The 18,955-nt window shown below is 40.7% G+C and overlaps 1 protein-coding gene across 1 annotated transcript; it reads left to right on the top strand.

Annotated features, from left to right (window-relative positions):
* The first annotated feature begins 4,583 nt into the window (after positions 1–4,583).
* Positions 4,584–8,823, top strand: LOC139718136 (serine/threonine-protein kinase pim-3-like). The gene is made up of 5 exons (XM_071629620.1): positions 4,584–4,826; positions 5,129–5,235; positions 5,488–5,535; positions 6,283–6,646; positions 7,588–8,823. The coding sequence occupies exons 1-5, from the start codon at positions 4,736–4,738 to the stop codon at positions 8,151–8,153; spliced, it is 1,176 nt and encodes a 391-aa protein (XP_071485721.1). The 5' UTR covers positions 4,584–4,735; the 3' UTR covers positions 8,154–8,823.
* The last annotated feature ends 10,132 nt before the right edge of the window (positions 8,824–18,955 follow it).

Raw genomic sequence — 18,955 nt, 5'->3', positions numbered from 1 at the left:
CAGCCCAAACATAAATTACAAACAAGAGTGAAACTCGAAACACCAATACTTTGTTTTCTTTACAACAGAATTATAAGATTTCCAGTCAAAAAATTATGAACAATGATAGACATAAAAGGACGTTAAAATTCTTGCTCGGCCATCCAGAACTCCATACGCAATTGTAATGTTTACCATCCCCCCCCCCGTCCTCCTCCCCCCCCCCCCTCAAAAAAAAAAAAAAAAAAAACATGCAATCGTGTCATGATGGGGTGATGCCCCGCGATAACTGTGGCAGACAAACATGGGCAATAGCATCAATTACCCATCCCACACCATCTCCAAATACCTGGTTACAATTTCACAATCTCGCGCCCACAAAAGAAGAACTGCTCACAGACTCAATTCACAAACTGTGTTGGATATAAAAGACCCCCCCCCATAATATAGGCCTATACGAGGAAGCCATTTCATTGACTTGGGTTATTTTGATGTCTATAGTCCCTACTCTGCCACTGCCACTAGTGATAGGCAGAGGATTCAATGAAGAACGAAAACAACTCTGAAGTTAATGACATTGACTTGACTTAATCCATCTTAACATCACTTAATCTGATTAACTCTGGTGTCTTGCCTCCATGCCATAGGTATCAATCGTCTATTCAGTTAATTTCCTTCGTCAGCTCCATCCAGCGTGCACCCTCTCCAGCCGTCAACACATGCATTAATTGAAAGCCCCCAACGCGTCTTAATTCTCATCACCTAAATAGGCTGATTGTCGAAAGTTGAAAAGCCCCAAAGAGGATGACTTTCTATTGAATGTTTCGCGAAAGTCAGACCAAGATCAAAACAATAACAAAGCCGGACAGAACTGCCCCTGACTGTCATGCGTAACTTTCACGCGTTCAGGAGAAGTGGTCATGTTTACAGCAGGAAATGAGTCCGTCACTAATTAAGGGTCATTACCTAAGAACGAAACTAAATAACGCTTCCATCATAGACGTTGTAGCTTCTCCCCCCCCCCTCTCTCTCTCTCTCTTTTTGCTTTATCAGAATAAAAACGTTAAAAATACATTGCATTTGAGAGTTCAAGTAATGATCGTTTAAATCGCAGTTCACACATCGAAATCAATCACTATATTGTTGATTGATTTCTATCTCTCATGGCGCCCAATGAACACCGATCACGTGTGATATTACGTCGTCGACCATGAACCGAGGGTGTGACAGGCAGTTAAAACAGAACCAAAAAGAAAAAAAAATGATTAATTTTTCATTTTGCCGACAATTTCAACTTAAAAAACAATATAGTGTTTACACTGCATTTGCCTCTTTCAAGTGGGAGAGGAATAAACGTGCACAAAAAACAAAAACAAAGCAAAGCAGAACAAAGGCAAACAAAATCAAACAAACAAACAAACGCACTCTGCAAAGAGTGAACGCCAATGTTTTGATAATTTTGATAATTTACGTTTTGAGCGATCTGCATTTTGACGCATCATTGTTGATCCTTTTCATGCTAAAAAAACGACCAGAAGTCATGTCGTAGAGTTACTATTAGACTTCGGCATATTTATTTCAAGGCTATTATAAATATATCATAATTTCTATATTTAAGAAAATGAAAATGAAAATGAAAGAGTATGATTTTCAATTCTAATCAATCAACCTCTGAGATGACAATTTCTGCACAGTGACTCATGCTTTTTTGTTTCTCATATCGGACATGATCATAAGAAAGTTGTGGAATATTAACATTTCACATTCTTTTGTTTTTGTGGGTACGTGACGTATCTTTTTATTCCAACGCGTGCAATAAAAGGATTGTTGTGAGTCCAACACGTTGCTTTTTTCTGATACGTCATAGCGACGAAACTGACCGAACAATGGACATTTTTGTATGGATGACAACTATAAGCAACGCAGGTGTGTCGAAATGAAGTGTCATTGCATTTTCACCACGAATTGTGATCATTAAATGCGACATTAGGGTAAATCATTTTCAGAGTTGCCCGGCAACCCAAAGTTTTGGCTAATCGAGTGTGCACTCCGCGAGCGGGCCCGGGAACTGGCTGGTACCACCGCCGCAAGACCTCGTCCCCAAGGCGTTCCTCGCTAAACCGTATCCCCGATCCAAACAAAAGAGGGTCATGATTCCCAGGGTTTAGGCACGAATTCTTGGCATACCAATCGTCTAACCTCACGCTCTCTCTCTCTACCTATGCTATTGTGTTGAAGTCTTTTGTCCCCTCTCTCGCCGTGTGGCTATTACATGGTACATGTACTACGAATGCACCATTTACGCACCACACAGTCAGTGTACAGACTGGCGTGAGAAAAGTGCGCCAAATTTTCGCGGTGGTCCTTATCTGTCGAAAAAACTTTCATTGCCCAGATAGGTACACTGTACTTGTTTTCTGTAATATATTAAACTGTCTACAGCGTTCCAGGCGCCAAAAATGCTATTCAATTACCTCGATTACATCACAGGGTGTATAAGAACCCATGAATGATTCCCCGGGTCCTGAAAAAAAAATCCTTATTTGGAGTTAAAGGTAAAAATAGAGAAGATTACATCACGCATTCCGAAGAGTGATCATCACTAATGGAGTATGCTACTTTGTTGTTATTTTTTCCAAAGACTGTATGTTAGATTATTCTTTGAGTAGACTGACTAAATACAGTGATCCGCAGCGATTGTTAGCGTTGCGAGGGAGCATGATAGGTCTAAATATAAGAGAGAAGATTATGTTGCAATATACCAGTCTTGCAAGAAACTTGCAAGCTAAAAAAAAAATACAAACAAACCGACAAACAAAAAACAATTAAGAGAGAGAAAGTAGACAGTCTGGTGTTGGGGGAAATGTTTGAACACTTATTTCATTATAGAATGGTCACAACTTAGATATTGATAGATATGATTCATCTTTATACATTTTGTTACATGCTGATGCGCCGAAGTGTCGAAACATACGAAGGAAGCAATAGAATTATAAAAACTTCAATAATGAAATAGCTCATAAAAAAATCGATCTACCTTAAGAGTTCAAGTCAAGTCGTCAGGCACGGGAAGTCCGTCTAGAGTAAATGAGCACTTATGCTCCGTTATCTTAATAAATATGTTCATGATGCACGTGCTATAGGCCCTACATGCAACAAGCAACGTTACTGCAACATTACCATCATCAGAAAAAAAAGATATCCCGACATAGGCCTTGAACCTTGAACCTTGAAGTAGTAATCCCTTTCAGCAGTTCCTTGAAACTATCCCGGGCCTACTAGTAATACCCAAACATTGACGATATAAAGGTATCAGTAGTGTCTTTGAGCTGTTTTCTCAAGTGTCATGATTTAATTTCGAAGATAAATCATCATGATCATAATTAGGACAGATCTCGATCAAATTTATGAAACAAATCGGGCTCGCGTTATAACGGCAGACAATACTATGCGTTGTAGTATTCCTTCGATCCCAAGCTGTCTAAGCCAACATGAGACCTCTACGTTCAGCTTGGAGACAGTGTGTATAGAAGTCTGGGGCGGGTAGCCGCGATCGCGAGCGCGGGCAGGGGCAGGCAAAGTGCTCGAGTGCAGTCGCAGAGTTAGGCAAAATTATATACGCCGTTGGAATCGTGGAATGCCAAGAACTGGGGTGCACCGTTGGCAGTTGCTACTCGGTTCCTGTTCAGTAGGCCCTACTTTCAGCGCTTAATAGACTGGCATACACAGTGCATATTAAATAGATATCCATCATTTTTTTTTGAATGTTTTTCACATGAAATCGGATTTACATTTAACTAGGCCTACATCTACGGATGCACTGTGAACATTCTCTGTTCTGTGGGCGTGAAAGAAAAACAAAACAAAAACTAAAAGTGTATACAATTTGTAATGTGTGTCTATTGGGCTATTTCACTGGTTTCATGAAAAACGTCAAGATGATAATTTTCTCGAGGCGCCTTATTATCAATGAAACACATACATTGTATATAGAATTCTACAATGTACAATCAAGACACACTGGCCAGACAGTGATCTGAATTCTCTGGCACATGACAATGCATACTAACCTACCGAGCACTAACGCCGAGATTTTTCGGTCAAAAGTTCACTAGGCGGGAATGTGTGGGTGTGGGCAGGACTGTCAATATATGAATATGCATATTGAAATCGGCGCGATTGGCTCATGGATCGAGGTACGTCAACCAATCACACATGACTATCCACCGAACGTTGGCCGTTGGCACAAAAGGAGCGCTACCCATACAAATTTGGTTCAGCACCAGTGAGACATAAGTGTAGTATACGCGACAAAATATAGTTCGCATATATCTATCATATAGAATGAATATTGTTGATGATGTCAAATATTTAGGATTTGAATCACTCAAAACAAAACATTTCCATGTAAAATATGTAATTTAACCATTCTTAGCAATGAGCAGAAACACGATTACATACTATTAAAAACGTATCACTCGCGGAAGAATCATGAATATGCATTAGCCAGTCGTCTCAGTGGCGATCAGTGTTATGAAGGCTGTCTTTGCTTATGTTATGTGTTTTGTACGTGGTCGTGGCAATTTACTATGTAGTCACGCGACGAACACAACTTGCTTCAGTTGTAAACACGAACTTCCTCGGAGTAGCATCATAACAGAGACACTACTCTTGGATATATACTTACGGATCATACTCGATATTCGACAATTACGCTCCTCACTACCTTGTTTCTGTCTACTTGTACTACCACAAGATGAACCTACCTCGGAAGCTGACCAGTCAGTTTGCCGAAATTTGCTCTATGAACGTGAAAAATATGGGACGAACAACAGCTGATCGAATGGGTAAGTTCGAAGGGACCGGCTTTCCACAGCTGACCGCTGTCGTTGATTCGCATTGGCTTTAATATTTCGCCGGTACGATGTAGGTGATGACCATTTTTGTGTTATGTAGAAGTGGAGGTGTAGACACTATTCTTGTTTTAGTAGACCGTCTATCTACTGATGATTAACTCGACTTATTTTGTAGATCTAGACTCTATGTAGAGTAGAAGTGCTCTGGTCTAGAAGCGTCTATTATTGTATTAAACGTTACTGATGTTAACACCTGAACTAATTTATCATTTGCTTTTCTCCTTTAACCACAGTAAAACAACGGGAGCTGTTTGAGAAGACGTACTGCATCGGCTCCTTGATTGGCAGTGGTGGATTTGGGACTGTGTATGCAGGAACACGATTGTCCGACAATTTTCCGGTGAGTTTCGTGTGTGATCACCCTGCTTGTGTACCTACTGAAATATTGTAGGTTTCTACTTCCAGATTATCCATGTATAGAAATCGTATACTATGCCCATCGCGCGCTCCCTTCTGAGCTGCGCAGACGTGAATTATTGTGTCCTTTGCGAGTATTGATACTTGTAGTTGCTTGCACATTGTAATTTGACTCGTTCTACTATCATCAACACCCTACTAATATTGTATTCTGTGTTTTTGTTATATATTTCAGGTTGCAATCAAGTTGGTCAACAAGGAGAAAGTGAACGATTGGGTCCAGGTGAGTTTTCATGCTCTGCACATTGATTTGTTTCCCCGCGATCGCTGTGAACAAAGGCCTGTCTGCGCTTCACCGGCCGGTCTGCATCAGCTGGCGGACTGCCAAATTAGCACTTTTATCATAGAGAGCGTACTGTTTAGTGTTAGGCACTAGATCTCTACACCAGTCGCGGGCTATCATCAGCTGGTGGCGGCCTCGCTGTAGCCGCAATTCATTCTGAATCCTATTTTGTCTTGTTCTGCCTAAATCAGGCGGAGATAGTTAACAATTTTCCTTTAATCACCTCAGGGTATGACATCTTCAGCAATTTGACATGAATAACGCAACTAGACCTCTAGTGTCGAGATAGTTTGTATTATGATATTTTGCTCAGGGTTTTTTTTTTTCAGTGAAATGAAATTCATAGATTCTATTTGTGTTTTCTAATTTTTGATATCTCATGCCAGCATTGTGCCATACAGGTGTATGGATCAAGACTAGTTGATGGAAATATTGTATTAACTTTTTGATAGAAATATTGTATTAACTTTTTGATAGCCCTAGAACCAAACATTTTTTGTTTTGTTTTTATGTAGGTCCTTCAATATATTCTTGGCAGTCTTGCCTAATTTGTCAATTCATGTTTGGAGGTGTTGTGTGAGATGGATAAGAGTAGCTTAGTCTTAAGTTAACATGAAGTAAACAAAAAAGATGAAGTAGATCTAAGTCTAATAATTTGTCTCCCCTCCTCTCACATCTTCTTTACAGCTGAATAACCGTGAAGTTCCTCTGGAGATCAGCCTGCTCAAGCGAGTGTCCTCCATCCGCGGCTGCATACGTCTCCTGGATTATTACGAGCAGCCAGACAGCTTCATCATCGTCATGGAGAGGCCGGACCCGGCCAAGGACCTCTTCGACTTCATCACCGAACAGGGTCCGCTACCCGAGGACCTGTGCCGGAGGTTTTTCCGCCAGATTGTGGAGACGACGAGCCGCTGCCACGAGGCTGGTGTCGTGCACCGAGATCTAAAAGACGAGAACATCCTCGTTGACCTGAAGTCCGGCTTGCTCAAAATCATCGACTTCGGCTCGGGTGCCTTCCTCAAAGACACTGTCTACAAGGACTTTGATGGTAAGTGTCCTCTACTTCTACATTGTACAGACAAGTGTTTCATTATTATGTACAGAACTGATTAGGTTGAAATCCGATTGTAGTTTGAGTATAGACCTCCCCCTGTTCATTTTTGTGTGGTATAGATATCGACCATGAATATAAATTCATTCAAAAATACTCCCAAAATACAGTTTAAGCCCTATCTTACAGAAATTAGTGTTGGCAAAGTGAATTGACCTGGGAAGAAGAAAATTACTTACAAGACATCAACTGTTGTTGTTAAAGAGAGACATAGGTTTAGTTTCAATGTTGCTGTAAATGCAGTCTAAATCTGAGGTGATACGGGGTACAGCAGGCCGTGATCGAGAAATAGTGTCTTTCTAGTCATTTCAGCATGCTACAAGTTTTGTATACATGGGAGTGTGCATAGCTAAGGGAAATGCGTGGAATGCATATTGGCTGTACTAAGTGCTCCTTGGTTGACTGCATGTGCATTGTATACAAACCGAGCCCTCGGCAGTGCATAGAGAATATACAGTGATCAACACACACACACACACACACATACAGGCCTTGCCTAGCTTCGTCTGTTGTGTGTGTGGCGTGCACTGTGTGCATTGGGCGCACTCACTCTCACACTGACATTTCAGCCAGCCATTCAGACTTATGACGTCAATGCTGAGTGAACTTTTCAACCCAAGCGGGAGCTGGCAGCTCACAGTAGCAAACCCAACCTAGATGTAGGGAAGGGGATTTTTACACATACAGTGTTGCTGGGTTTAGTCTGAAACTGCTGTTTTAAAAAAAAAGTCTGCATTATGTCGTGAATTTATCACAATAGCATTGATTTGAAAATGGATATTTTTTTGAATTACATTTTAGATATTTTGTAATTTTGCTGATCCGAGTTTGTGACAGGAAACTCATCAAGTCTGTCCATTATTTTGTCTTTTGTGCAGGTACCAGAGTCTACAGCCCGCCAGAGTGGATTCTCTCACACAGATACCATGGACGCTCGGCGACAATCTGGTCGCTTGGAATTTTACTCTTCGACATGGCTTGTGGAGATATTCCCTTTGAAAAGGACGATGAAATTTGTCGTGCAGAATTGTACTTTCGCGATGGTGTTTCCCCCTCGCTAAGAAACTTGGTGGAATCGATGCTTCAAGTGAAGCCCCAGCACAGACTCACTCTGGAGAAAATCCTCGAGCACCCGTGGATGAAGGAGGGCCAAACGGACAATAGCCCCCAGAAAATCATGTGCCCTGGACATTCCATGAATAGCTTGGACAATAGCCCCTACAGCAGCACCAACTCTAGCCATGAGGACATTCTCAAAGCGCACACATGCCAATGCAGCGTCTCGCACCCCACCAGCTGTTTCGTGCACAACCATTCAAACCCCGAGTCGCAATCATCAAGCACAGAGTCGCTATCGCACTCGCAGGACTCAGATTCGTCTGATTCAGGCATTGATGAAGGCGACCTCACAGACTGTTTCGCCCCAATATCACAGCACAGCTAACATAGACATGTATTGGCATCACTATAGGAGACTGGGAACCTCTATAGAGTCCAAGCGCGTATTTGTGAAGGACTACCAAATGTGTGATTTTTTTCATACCATGTATTCTGCCATTACGGATATGGTGCTAAGTGGCTGTGATGTCGCATTATTTTCATAAGTGCAATATTTCCCTGTTTTTGCTAATGATGTCTTGCATTAAAAATGTCCTCTGTATCAGGCAGCAGGCTCTAGCAGGGGAAGGTTAATTTTGTCAACAAAAGAAATATTTTGCGGCTATTTATTTATTACCTCAATGAGGCTTTGTCGCCTACAACTTGCAAAATTCTAAGGTAAATTACCAGAATGTGAACAATGAATCCAGTGTGTGAAAAGTGCATTTTTGCTGCCTCTTGCTGCAAATCATAAATTAGTCCCTGATATGGACTCCGACTGTCCACACTTTTTAATATGAAGAAACCTGGGAAAAAGTGTCTGATACTGATAGTGAAGAAAAACAGCAGGTCATGGAAGAATGGAAGATCTACTTAAAATTTATTGCAAGAAAAATATATGAAGGCAACATTACTGCTCTCTCTCAACATTAATTTTTTGCAATGAATTTTTTGTAAAATCTGATTTCTCTTCTATTTATTTAGATATTTGTATCAATATGAATTTATATTATTTATTCCAGGTAATCAATCAATTTCTGACTGTTGAGTCACAAAATTTTGATGGAACTCTGATATTGGTTGTATTTATTCAAGTTCAAACTATTTATAATGAATTGCAAGTTGGAAATGATCAATTTATTCAGTGAATTGCATTTGCATACATGGAATCACCTGATTACATCTAAAATACGTTTATATTATGTATTTATTTTCGATAATGGAAGTACCTGTTGCAAATTAAACTCCTCAAAGAAGTAATGAAGTTAGAATTCACTGATTTGGTTATCTAATTTTATTGGTGCATTTTGCCCTATTTATATCAATGGGACAGTCCTTTTCTTATTTTTAACAATTGTTCTATTTGCCCCTTCAGAGGTTGAAGTTTAGACATTTAAGACAAAAAGAAGTCCACCATTGTGCCTAAATTATTTTAGCAGTGACCAAAAAGTTCTAAAGCATAGGTAAATATTTTTGTGTGTCTTTATTTTCTTTTGTTTTCTTCTTTTGATGGTGTGATTTTAGAATTGTCTTCTACATGGTGTCCTATTTATTTGTCAAGACTCAGATACCTCAGTACCCATATGTTGAAATTAGTAATATATTGTTCTCATGATTTTTTTTTTTTGATGTGGGATTATAAGTTCAATTTGGTGTTAATTTAATTGAAGAAGTTTGTAAATATACAGATGTGTATTTTTTATATTGTGAAGAAAAAGAAAAAAAGATGCAATAAAAAATTGAACAGTTTGCCAGTTGGCATGAAGAAAACTTTAATTACCTTTGCTGTATCTTTGCTTTATTTTGTATCAATTCATGCTGCATTATGGATGCATGTCCTTTGAGTGATGTTGATTGGATTATGTTGTGAATGTGACTAGAATTGAAAATAATGCCAACATTAATTGGTGGGTAGGGGGACAGGATACATTATGTAATGTGCCGAACAGACATGCTAAGACGTGAACTATCCCCATGTGCTATGCATGTTATCAACATGCGCAACAAACCCCTGTAACGTTACTACTATACAGATAATGTGTGTGTGTGTGTGTGTGTGTGTGCGTAGGGCCTATATTGTGTATGCAAACAATGAACAGAAAAGGGAAGTGAAGTGTCAACAGCTGTACTACCAGTGCAGATCAGTGACCTTTAATAACATCGCACCAATAACACGATAACATTTCATTGTATGTGTGTGTGTGTGTGTGTGTGTTTATGTTACTCATCACCGGATGCGTGCATGCATTCTGTGTAGGACAGTAGTCAGATGAGTGAATACAGTATCATAATCGTTCTAGCTATACCAGCGCATACCACATTCCATGCATATATCCTCACTGGAAACATCAGATAGCGATATCGTGATTTGATGTCAGGCAGATCTAGTCCCGGATAGACGAACTACTTGGTATTCAACTCGTGAAGGTCACTTTGATTCCGTGACATACCGTAAGAGAAGTGCATGTAACCTCACTCCTTATTTCTCTCTTTCTCGTCCCCTCCCTCTCTGTTTCACACACACACACACACAAACAAACAATAAACAGGCCCAAAAGCTGATTTAATTTGTAAATTTTATGTTCATTAACTTATTACAGGAACGTACGTTCCATAAAAATACTGATAGATACAGTGTAAGACATTGATAAGCAATAAAAACAGACCAGTCATTTTGAGGTTTCAAAGCAATTCATTATACAAGTTAACACACTTTATTAGATATCAAGCATTTCACTATACAAGTTAACACACTTTATTAGATGTCTATTTTATCTACTGGTACATGTACGTCCTTACCTAGTAGATCACCTGCTCTGCTTTGATATTCTCAATTCATTGGTAATGATATTCTTTGGGTCTCTTTCTTCCTCTCCCTCCTTTCTTTCCATGTTTTTAAACTAGTACTTTATGGCAAATAAAGAAAATTCATGTAACTTCTGACTAAATCCATTTCACTTTCTCACAACCCGTTTGAATTCAGCGAGGACGACTTAATTCCAGCTACAGACAAACCTATTTGACTACGCGTCAGAGCTGTGAGATTAGATCTCGCCTATTGGCAAGCGTTCAACTTCAATCTGTTCAGTGCAAGGTAGACATTTATCGCTCCCCTCGACTTCCTGACGTTTGAAGTAGAACTACGTACATATTCTATTTTTTCCCCCAAACGTCTCGACAATTCCAATCAACATTGCCCGATTTTCTGTCAAATGGGCGCCTATATTTAAACCATTTTTTTTTTTTTTTTGCCAAGATCAAATAGCTTGTAGAAAACGTATCGGACGTTCAGAAGACTCTCTTTGCCAATTCAATAATTCTATCGCGCAGCAGAAGACTGAGTGGTTGCTGTTTTTAACGTGTTCCTGGAATGGGAAAAAGTGTACACCAGGGATTTCCACTGGATTTCGCCCAGAGAACATGTCGCAACATTGTAATCGAAAGGCGGTTTCCATGACTACAGTATGTCAGCACTCACGCAGTCATTGGACATTTTGTAGAGTTGCCATTGTACCTGCATGAGCGTATCACATCAATAACATACTCGCCATTGCTTTTATTCATTGAATCAGGGCCCTGAACAGATAGGCGCGTCTATTTAAAGTCCTCGTGACGACATGATTGTGAATATAAATGCATAATACATGCATCTCATATCACTTTGTGGGGGAAAAGCTGCTTTGATGTACAAGTATAGGCAAGACGTAAAGCATGCACAACCTATCATGTGATTGTCGTGTGTCACATGCCCACGCAGGCAGTCGTTACTTGTACTGAGATGAACATTATACAGTCATCTGCTCATCAATTGAATGTACTCTTCTCTTATCTAGTGTGTGAGTGAATAGCAGTTGTGCGTCAGGGAAGATCTGAAATGAAAGGGGAGGGAGTGGAGATTCATTGAACAGGCCTCGCGTGCGGACAGAAGGAGTGACGCAGTGTCTCCGACAAGGTGTCTCCAGTGACCTAAGCTTTATTGCTTGCATCATTCTTTCACAGTTTATTCACTCTGCTGACATCATACTAAAGTGACTCTGACATGCAGCGACAACGGGTATAGATTAAAATATCTCGACATATCACAAGACTTACTGTGTCTTTGTTCGTTTTCCCTAAGGTGGGCATGAAAAAAAATTATATTGAATTTACCTTTTACGTAGTAGCCCCTTTCCTAGCGCTATTGCTGTATGCTCTGATGTGTGTGTGTGTATGTGTGTGTGTGTGTGTGTGTATGTGTGTGTGTGTGTGTGTGTGTGTGTGTGTAGACGCTGTCAATGTTGCAGACTGGAACGTCACAAAGAGTTGAGCGACTGATAAGAGCGCGTGCGTCAATTTCTCCGGCGCCGTGACAGGAAGACTGTGAAAGTGAGTTAACTACAGTCAAGGGGAGATGCCGGTTTATACACAGGTCACGATATGATCCGCTTATCAGGGTATCACAGATGACCCAGTGGTTTTAATATCAAATCCCCATTACCCCGCCGCGATGAATTATTCTCGGGAGTTTTTTTTTTTTTTCTCCACAGCCACCAATACAAACTGACACAACGTTGAATCTCTTCTGAATTCTCCGCGCAAATCGACGATAATGAACGAGGATAATTTCCGAGTCTTTAGATCACTCATAATAAGATCCCTTTTGCAGTCACTTAGTATTTTTGCTGCTGCTGCTGCTGTTGCTGTTCATTTTCCATCTGTGAAGATGGCTGGATTGCCCATATTCAGCTACACTAAGCTGGTCTTCCATGGGGTCCAGTTGGATGTGGGGTAGGACCACTTCACCGGGTTAGACACCCTGCTCTTTGCGATGAATGAATGAAGCGGGATCTTTTACGTGCATGAGCTGTGACTCTCTCATACACGGGACCTCCATTTTATGTCCTATCCGAGGGACAGAGTGTTTTGCCTCTTGCTAGAGGGGACGGTATGTTTACACACAACATTGCTCAGTCCAGACTCGGGTTCGAACCCGGGCCGCGTGAACGTGAGGCAGACGCACTACCGACTGAGCCAACTCACCGCCCTTTCGTTTTAAGGGGTGTATAGAATGATCTTCGATCACTGGAAGCGTCAGCACAGCTATGCCGACAAATTAATTGGGTATGAAACTCACGAAATCGGGGATCGGAGCTCTTGCAAAGGGAAATTAGCACTTTGCGAACCAGCAATATCAAATTGTAACAGTGCATGTAGTAGAAGTCAATGCAATTTTTGGATATGTAGACCTGTACGCTTTCTTCTTTTTCATCTCTTATTGAGAAGAACTGGTCAGCACTGCGACGGTCAAGAATTTGCCTCTGTAATACACTGTAATCCCTTCTTGTCTAACTTTTGAACTGTTGAATAAATTGTAACATGGTTGCGCGTTATTGACATGGAAATATTTGTTCCTTGGAAATTGGTATTGTTCATCATCACAATAGGACGTTTAAGTTTCTATAGATCACTAGTTAATAACAGGGTTACGTTATTTCTGGATGGGGTTATATCTTTTTTGCTGCATCTACTCGTACTTTGCTGTTAAACGATTTGAACTCTCAGTTGTTCAAAACAAACAAAGCGGAAACGATCTTGATGACAAGGTCAGTACATCTCATGATTTTTGTTTCCCTCGTTTGGGAGCACTTGTTGCGTGCATGGAAATGAAGCAATTCTGGGTCAATACAACATCTTTACAACGCTCAAATTCACCGTTGCTTTTATTTAACATAATTTGCAAGCGCTCAGAGCACTGCACATAGTGCGTCTCTTATTTAGATGATTGAAATGAAAACAATATTGTTTGCTATAAAGATTGTATTTATCAAACACCTGTAGCCATCAGCACGCGCTGTCTGTGTCAGGGGCGGGTAATGTTCCGAGATGATTCTCCACGTGCATTTCCGCTGAAGAGTCCACAGACTAACATGAATTTAGGATGACACAATGAAGCGACCTTCAAATCTAACGCGACAGGAATGAAGAGGGTGAGTCGATGACTGTATATATACCGATCTTTCCTCCGAGTGACTGACGCGGAAAGCCGGATATTGAAAACTTCCCACTCGGTTGTCGACTTGGCAAACGCTGCCTGAAAATCCAGACAAGATGCAAAATATAGTAAATGCACACATTCGTGTCTTGGCGAAGGGATCACGAGTGTCCACGGACGATCAACTGTTGTCGCGGCAATAATGAGGACACACGTACCGGTGGTCTGTTGTATAGTGGTCTTCGTTCGTGGGCGCGACAACTCGCGTCCGCCGCCGGCTCCGCGGTGGTGTGGCTGTTCGGGTAGTCACCGATGATTGTCCGACTTTCGCTGGAATTCATAATTTCACTGCCAGGTGCACGAAAGAGCGAGAAAAGAGTTAAAAAAGAATGTGGCTGTTACGTGAGGCGGAATTTTATGCTTTTAACCGTTTGTTTCTTGGCTACTCATACCTGTCTCTATCGTGGTTTGGTTTGTCAGAATCGATTACACTGGTCTTCTAACATGCATGCCGCCAAAATGCTGCATCATGTTCCTCCTCCGTCCCATGTAAAACGTTACTTCCGCCTGGAATGGAACAGAAACGTGTGATTAACTCTCAGAATGTGTACAAACAAACAAACAAACAAATAAACAAACAAACAAACTGCAATCCGAAGTTCATAATGCTCCAATATAATCGCCATCATCTTCATCATCAGGGCGGTGAGTTGGCTCAGTAATTAGCGCGTCTGCCTCACGATCCTAAGGGCCCGGGTTCGAACCCGAGTCTGGACTGAGCAATGTTGTGTGTAAGCATACCGTCCCCTCTAGTAAGAGGCAAAACACTCTGTCCCTCGGATAGGACATTGTATTTTGAGGTCCCGTGTATGAGAGAGAGAGAGAGAGAGAGAGAGAGAGAGAGAGAGAGAGAGAGTAACAACTCATGCACGTAAAAGATCCCGCTTCATTCATTCATTGCAAAGAGCAGGGTGTTTAAAGGACAAGTTCACCTTCATAAACATAAGGATTGAGAAAATGCAACAATATTAGTAGAACACATCAGTGAAAGTTTGAGGAAAATTGGACAATCAATGCAAAAGTTATGAATTTTTTAAATTTTTGTGTTGGAACCGCTGGATGAGGAGACTACTACAGCTTGTGAGTCATATGCGTACAACAGTATAAAGAAAATGTAAAAGAAAATTCAACATATTTTCACTTTTTTCGCATAATAAAAGAGCACTTGACTTGCCTCTTTCTAAAGGCAGGGGGAATAATATTACGCATAACATTTGTCGGTAACGAGTCAGGGGAATGTGTACTTTTTTCAAAAGATGGAATTTTGTGAAATTCTCTTTATATTTTCCTTATATTGTTGTACGCATGTGACATCTAAGTTATTCATACACTGCATTAAAGTCATGGCTATTGCAGATGGACGTGTTTATATGAAACACGATGCTGTATGAAATCAAAACACGCTGTATAGATGACATTGCAATTCATCTCCCCCCCCCCCCACCCACTCCTCCAATCTTCACCCTCTTGGTATGCTCTAGGATTTCTTAGCATTGCAGATGAACAAAATACATCACAACCCTTTGCAGTCTTTAGCTAGATTTTGACACGGATCTTTCTTATAAGTTTAAGTTTCGTCAGTAGACTTTTTCTTTCTTTACTTTTTGTTTTAGTTGAAGTGAACGCTGTGTCACCTTATAGTGTCACAGTAGGGTTCACAGACTATTACTTAACGAGATAGTGAGAGATAAAGAGGGGGGGGGGAGGCTTCGGAGACTAATGTCGCGTGGTGTCATTGGGCCAAGTAATAAATTGTGTCTGTGAGTCGGATTTACCTCAAGCGTCACCGTAAGTTCTGCGGTCGGCGATCCCGACGTTGGGAAGCCCGCTCAGACAGTCCACTGGTTAGTCACAGACATCATTTGCCGCTGCGGTGGTAACAGACTTCCCTGGGTTCGGTCATTGACGGGCCTCCACGGGGACAGCTGACGGTGCGTCAGAGCCGGCGGGTGTGTCTTCACGTATATAATATTCGATGGAGATCTTTAACGCCGTCGCGGAAATGTGTTCATTAAGGAGGCACATGAAGCTCAAGAATGATATTCACCCATTTACACTCCTCCGAACGATTAACGCACCTGTTTCGAAGGTCAAACCGCAAACAACACTGAGTGTCGAGGTCATTAACGTTGACTAACACTGACGGTGAAATAGGCAAACCCACATGGGTTGACGAAACAAAAAGAAGGCATGCGAACATCTCATATTTTTTTTTTGTAGATTCCCGTCATCTGAAACACACACACACAATGAAACAGTAATCTTATTTTGTATAATCAATTACTCGGTTTGGTTTTCAGCATTTCGTGACCAATTGGAATTTGCATACATTGCAATGTATAGCTGTCACTTCGTGAGATGATTAACCTGATCTGGAGCACTGACAGTTAAACATTTCATCATTGTGTCATACGCTGTACAAGACTCATCATAGAGCTAAGTAGCTCCATGGACTCCCCCTCTCATGCATCGTAGGTGAATGGAACATGATGGACAACCGAGTCTCGAACATGAGACCAATTCATGTCGTTCAGCATGTGACGGATGCATCTAATGTGATCTAATGTGAGACACAACAAACTTTCATGATATACGGTTACAGGTTGACCTGACAATGAGGAAAGATTGATACAGGTTTAATTTTTGTCATTAAACAGTCGTTGATAGAATGTTGCCGTGGTTTCACTCGTCACCCACGGGTGATTTATTTAATTTTTTTTTTTTGGGTGGGGGGTGGGGGAGGGGGGAATCAGACTTCTTGCCATAGGTAGGTAGATTTTAACTGTAAAGTTAAATGTGAAAAATAAACCGAATATCTATCGGAGCAAATTTAGGGAAGTTTCTGCACAAGTGTCTGTTAGGTATCCTAAATTTTATTCATCAATTCATTTCTACTTCATCATCCGACACCATACATCAATGGAATTCAGACTGTGCCCAGTGAGGGGAAAAAAAAAGGGGGGGGGGGAGGTTAAATCACTCACTAATGGAAGACGCCATGGAGGCAAGGCGGGGGTGTGTCATCTACTGTTTCTTCTGTGACGTAGTGGAGGAGTGTTCAGTTTACAAACGCATTCCTCAGCGCTGCCAAGAGCAACATCATTCCTCCGATGTGTTGTAAGAGGACCAGTCGTGTCGGATCGCTGCGAAGCTGCCGTGATGGCGAGATGACGTCAGTCCAGGAACCCTATCCCGGGAGCCGAGAATGCAGGAGAGGGCAGGCGTTATGCTTATATCGGACAAGAAGAGATAGTAGAATTCGAACGTAACGTCATCCCGCGTCATTTTATCACGAGGGTAGAGATTCAAAGCAAAGAAATTCCAGGGTCTACTCAGATGGGAGAATATTTCCCGCGGGTTTTTTTTTTCCTGTCATGACGGTTTTTGTAGGGCGAGGGGCGATTGGGGGAAAGAACGCGAGGGAAAAAGAAGGAAAGAAGGAAGGGATGAAAGAAAGAAAGAATAAAAGAAAGAAAGAAGAATGTCTACTGAGAACGTTTTTATGTTTTGTTTTCATAGTCAATTACCCTTTCATGCACGACAGATATTCGAGTTTACAGTCTGGCTCCATATCTTCTCAATAGCTTGTTGAAGTCCACAGTTTGTAAGCATTGAGCCATTAAGTATTATTCCAACCATATAATTATTATTATTATTATTATTATTATTATTATTATTATTATTATTATCATTATCATTATCATTATTATTATTATTATTATTATTACTCTTATTATTATTATTATCATTATCATCATGCAGTTTATTACAAAGACATATCTTCGTAGAGAAAGAGAATAATCTATTGATAACTATACAACACAAAACGAATAGTAATAACCATAACGTATACTTCTTCATAGAAAGCCATTTTGAATTAGAACATGGGACGGCATACTGTATTGTAAGTTGGGTAAGTTTCGCTCATTATATAATACTGAAAAAAAAATCAAATGTGTATTTTCCCAACGCTTTACCCACAGCTACAGAAAAACAGTAACTATAAAAATTTTGACGTTTAATAGCTCGTACAATGATGCTGCATGCAGTTATATTGTCAATCCAGAGCCCTGACTCACAAGACCTGCATACCTTGAAATTATATGATTCCTCGTCAAATAAAACATAATTTTCTATGACGGTGTTTTTCTCAGTCGTATAGTACACGTGTAATACGATATTTACAGGCAATTATGATTTACAGTTAAGTCTTTTTGTTTTTGCTGTTGTTATGGAAGTGCACATTACTGCTGGGACTATAATGCATAGATAATAATTAGAAAATGACTGTTATGAAACAATAAGATAATAAAAAAGAGTACTTTTCACGTCACCAGCTATACTAGGAATCTGTCACGATATCAAGACACGTGATATTGTTTCTTATATACACGTAACTTTCACAGAGGGTAATGCATGGGAGGGTAAGTATTCGTCTATATACAGAGGTAACCGATGCGTCAAGATGAGTTAACCGGTGATCTTCTCTGTCCCCGTCTCTCCCCCCCCCCCCCTCTCTCTCTCTCTCTCGATCTCCACCTCTGTCTCTTTCTCTGTCTATCTGTCTATCTATCTATCAATCTCTCCATCCCTGTCTACTTTCTCCATGTCTGTCTCCCGGTGAAGTGTTATCCATGACTTGGCTGGAATGCCTCCAGAATATCAAGCGGGTCGGGACGCCATGTCAAAATGCTTGTGCGCTTGGCTTGACTGAGCGGTGCATGCGTCGTATTTGGTTAGCTATGGAGGCGCCGTCGGGGTGTGACAGGGGTAGGGAAAAGTGTGTGTGTGTGTGTTTGTATGTCTGTGCTCAGTGTTTGTGTTTGCGTTATATCTATCTATCTATATATATATGTATATATATCTACATTATATGGATGGTTCACCTGTGTGTTTATGTACATCTGTTTTCAGTTGCTTTACTGGTTCCATGTTCCATTGTTTTTTTTTTGTTGTCGTTGCTTTTCAATGTGTTCATGGTTCTGCCACCCGTCACAATACCTCTCTAATTGAAAAAGCTATAAAATACATTTACAGTAGGCCTATGTACATGATTGTATATGCAATGGTTTCCGTCTTGTCATAAATTGTCTCATATACAAATGGGTCCTGTTAAA

Source organism: Diadema antillarum, unplaced genomic scaffold (genome assembly GCF_040938485.1).
Source record: "Diadema antillarum isolate AM-2024a unplaced genomic scaffold, OU_Dant_1.0 scf00000089, whole genome shotgun sequence".
Classification (NCBI taxonomy): Eukaryota; Metazoa; Echinodermata; class Echinoidea; order Diadematoida; family Diadematidae; genus Diadema; species Diadema antillarum.
The sequence above is the reverse complement of the archived record's forward strand: the minus strand, read 5'-3'. Positions and strand labels throughout refer to the sequence as shown.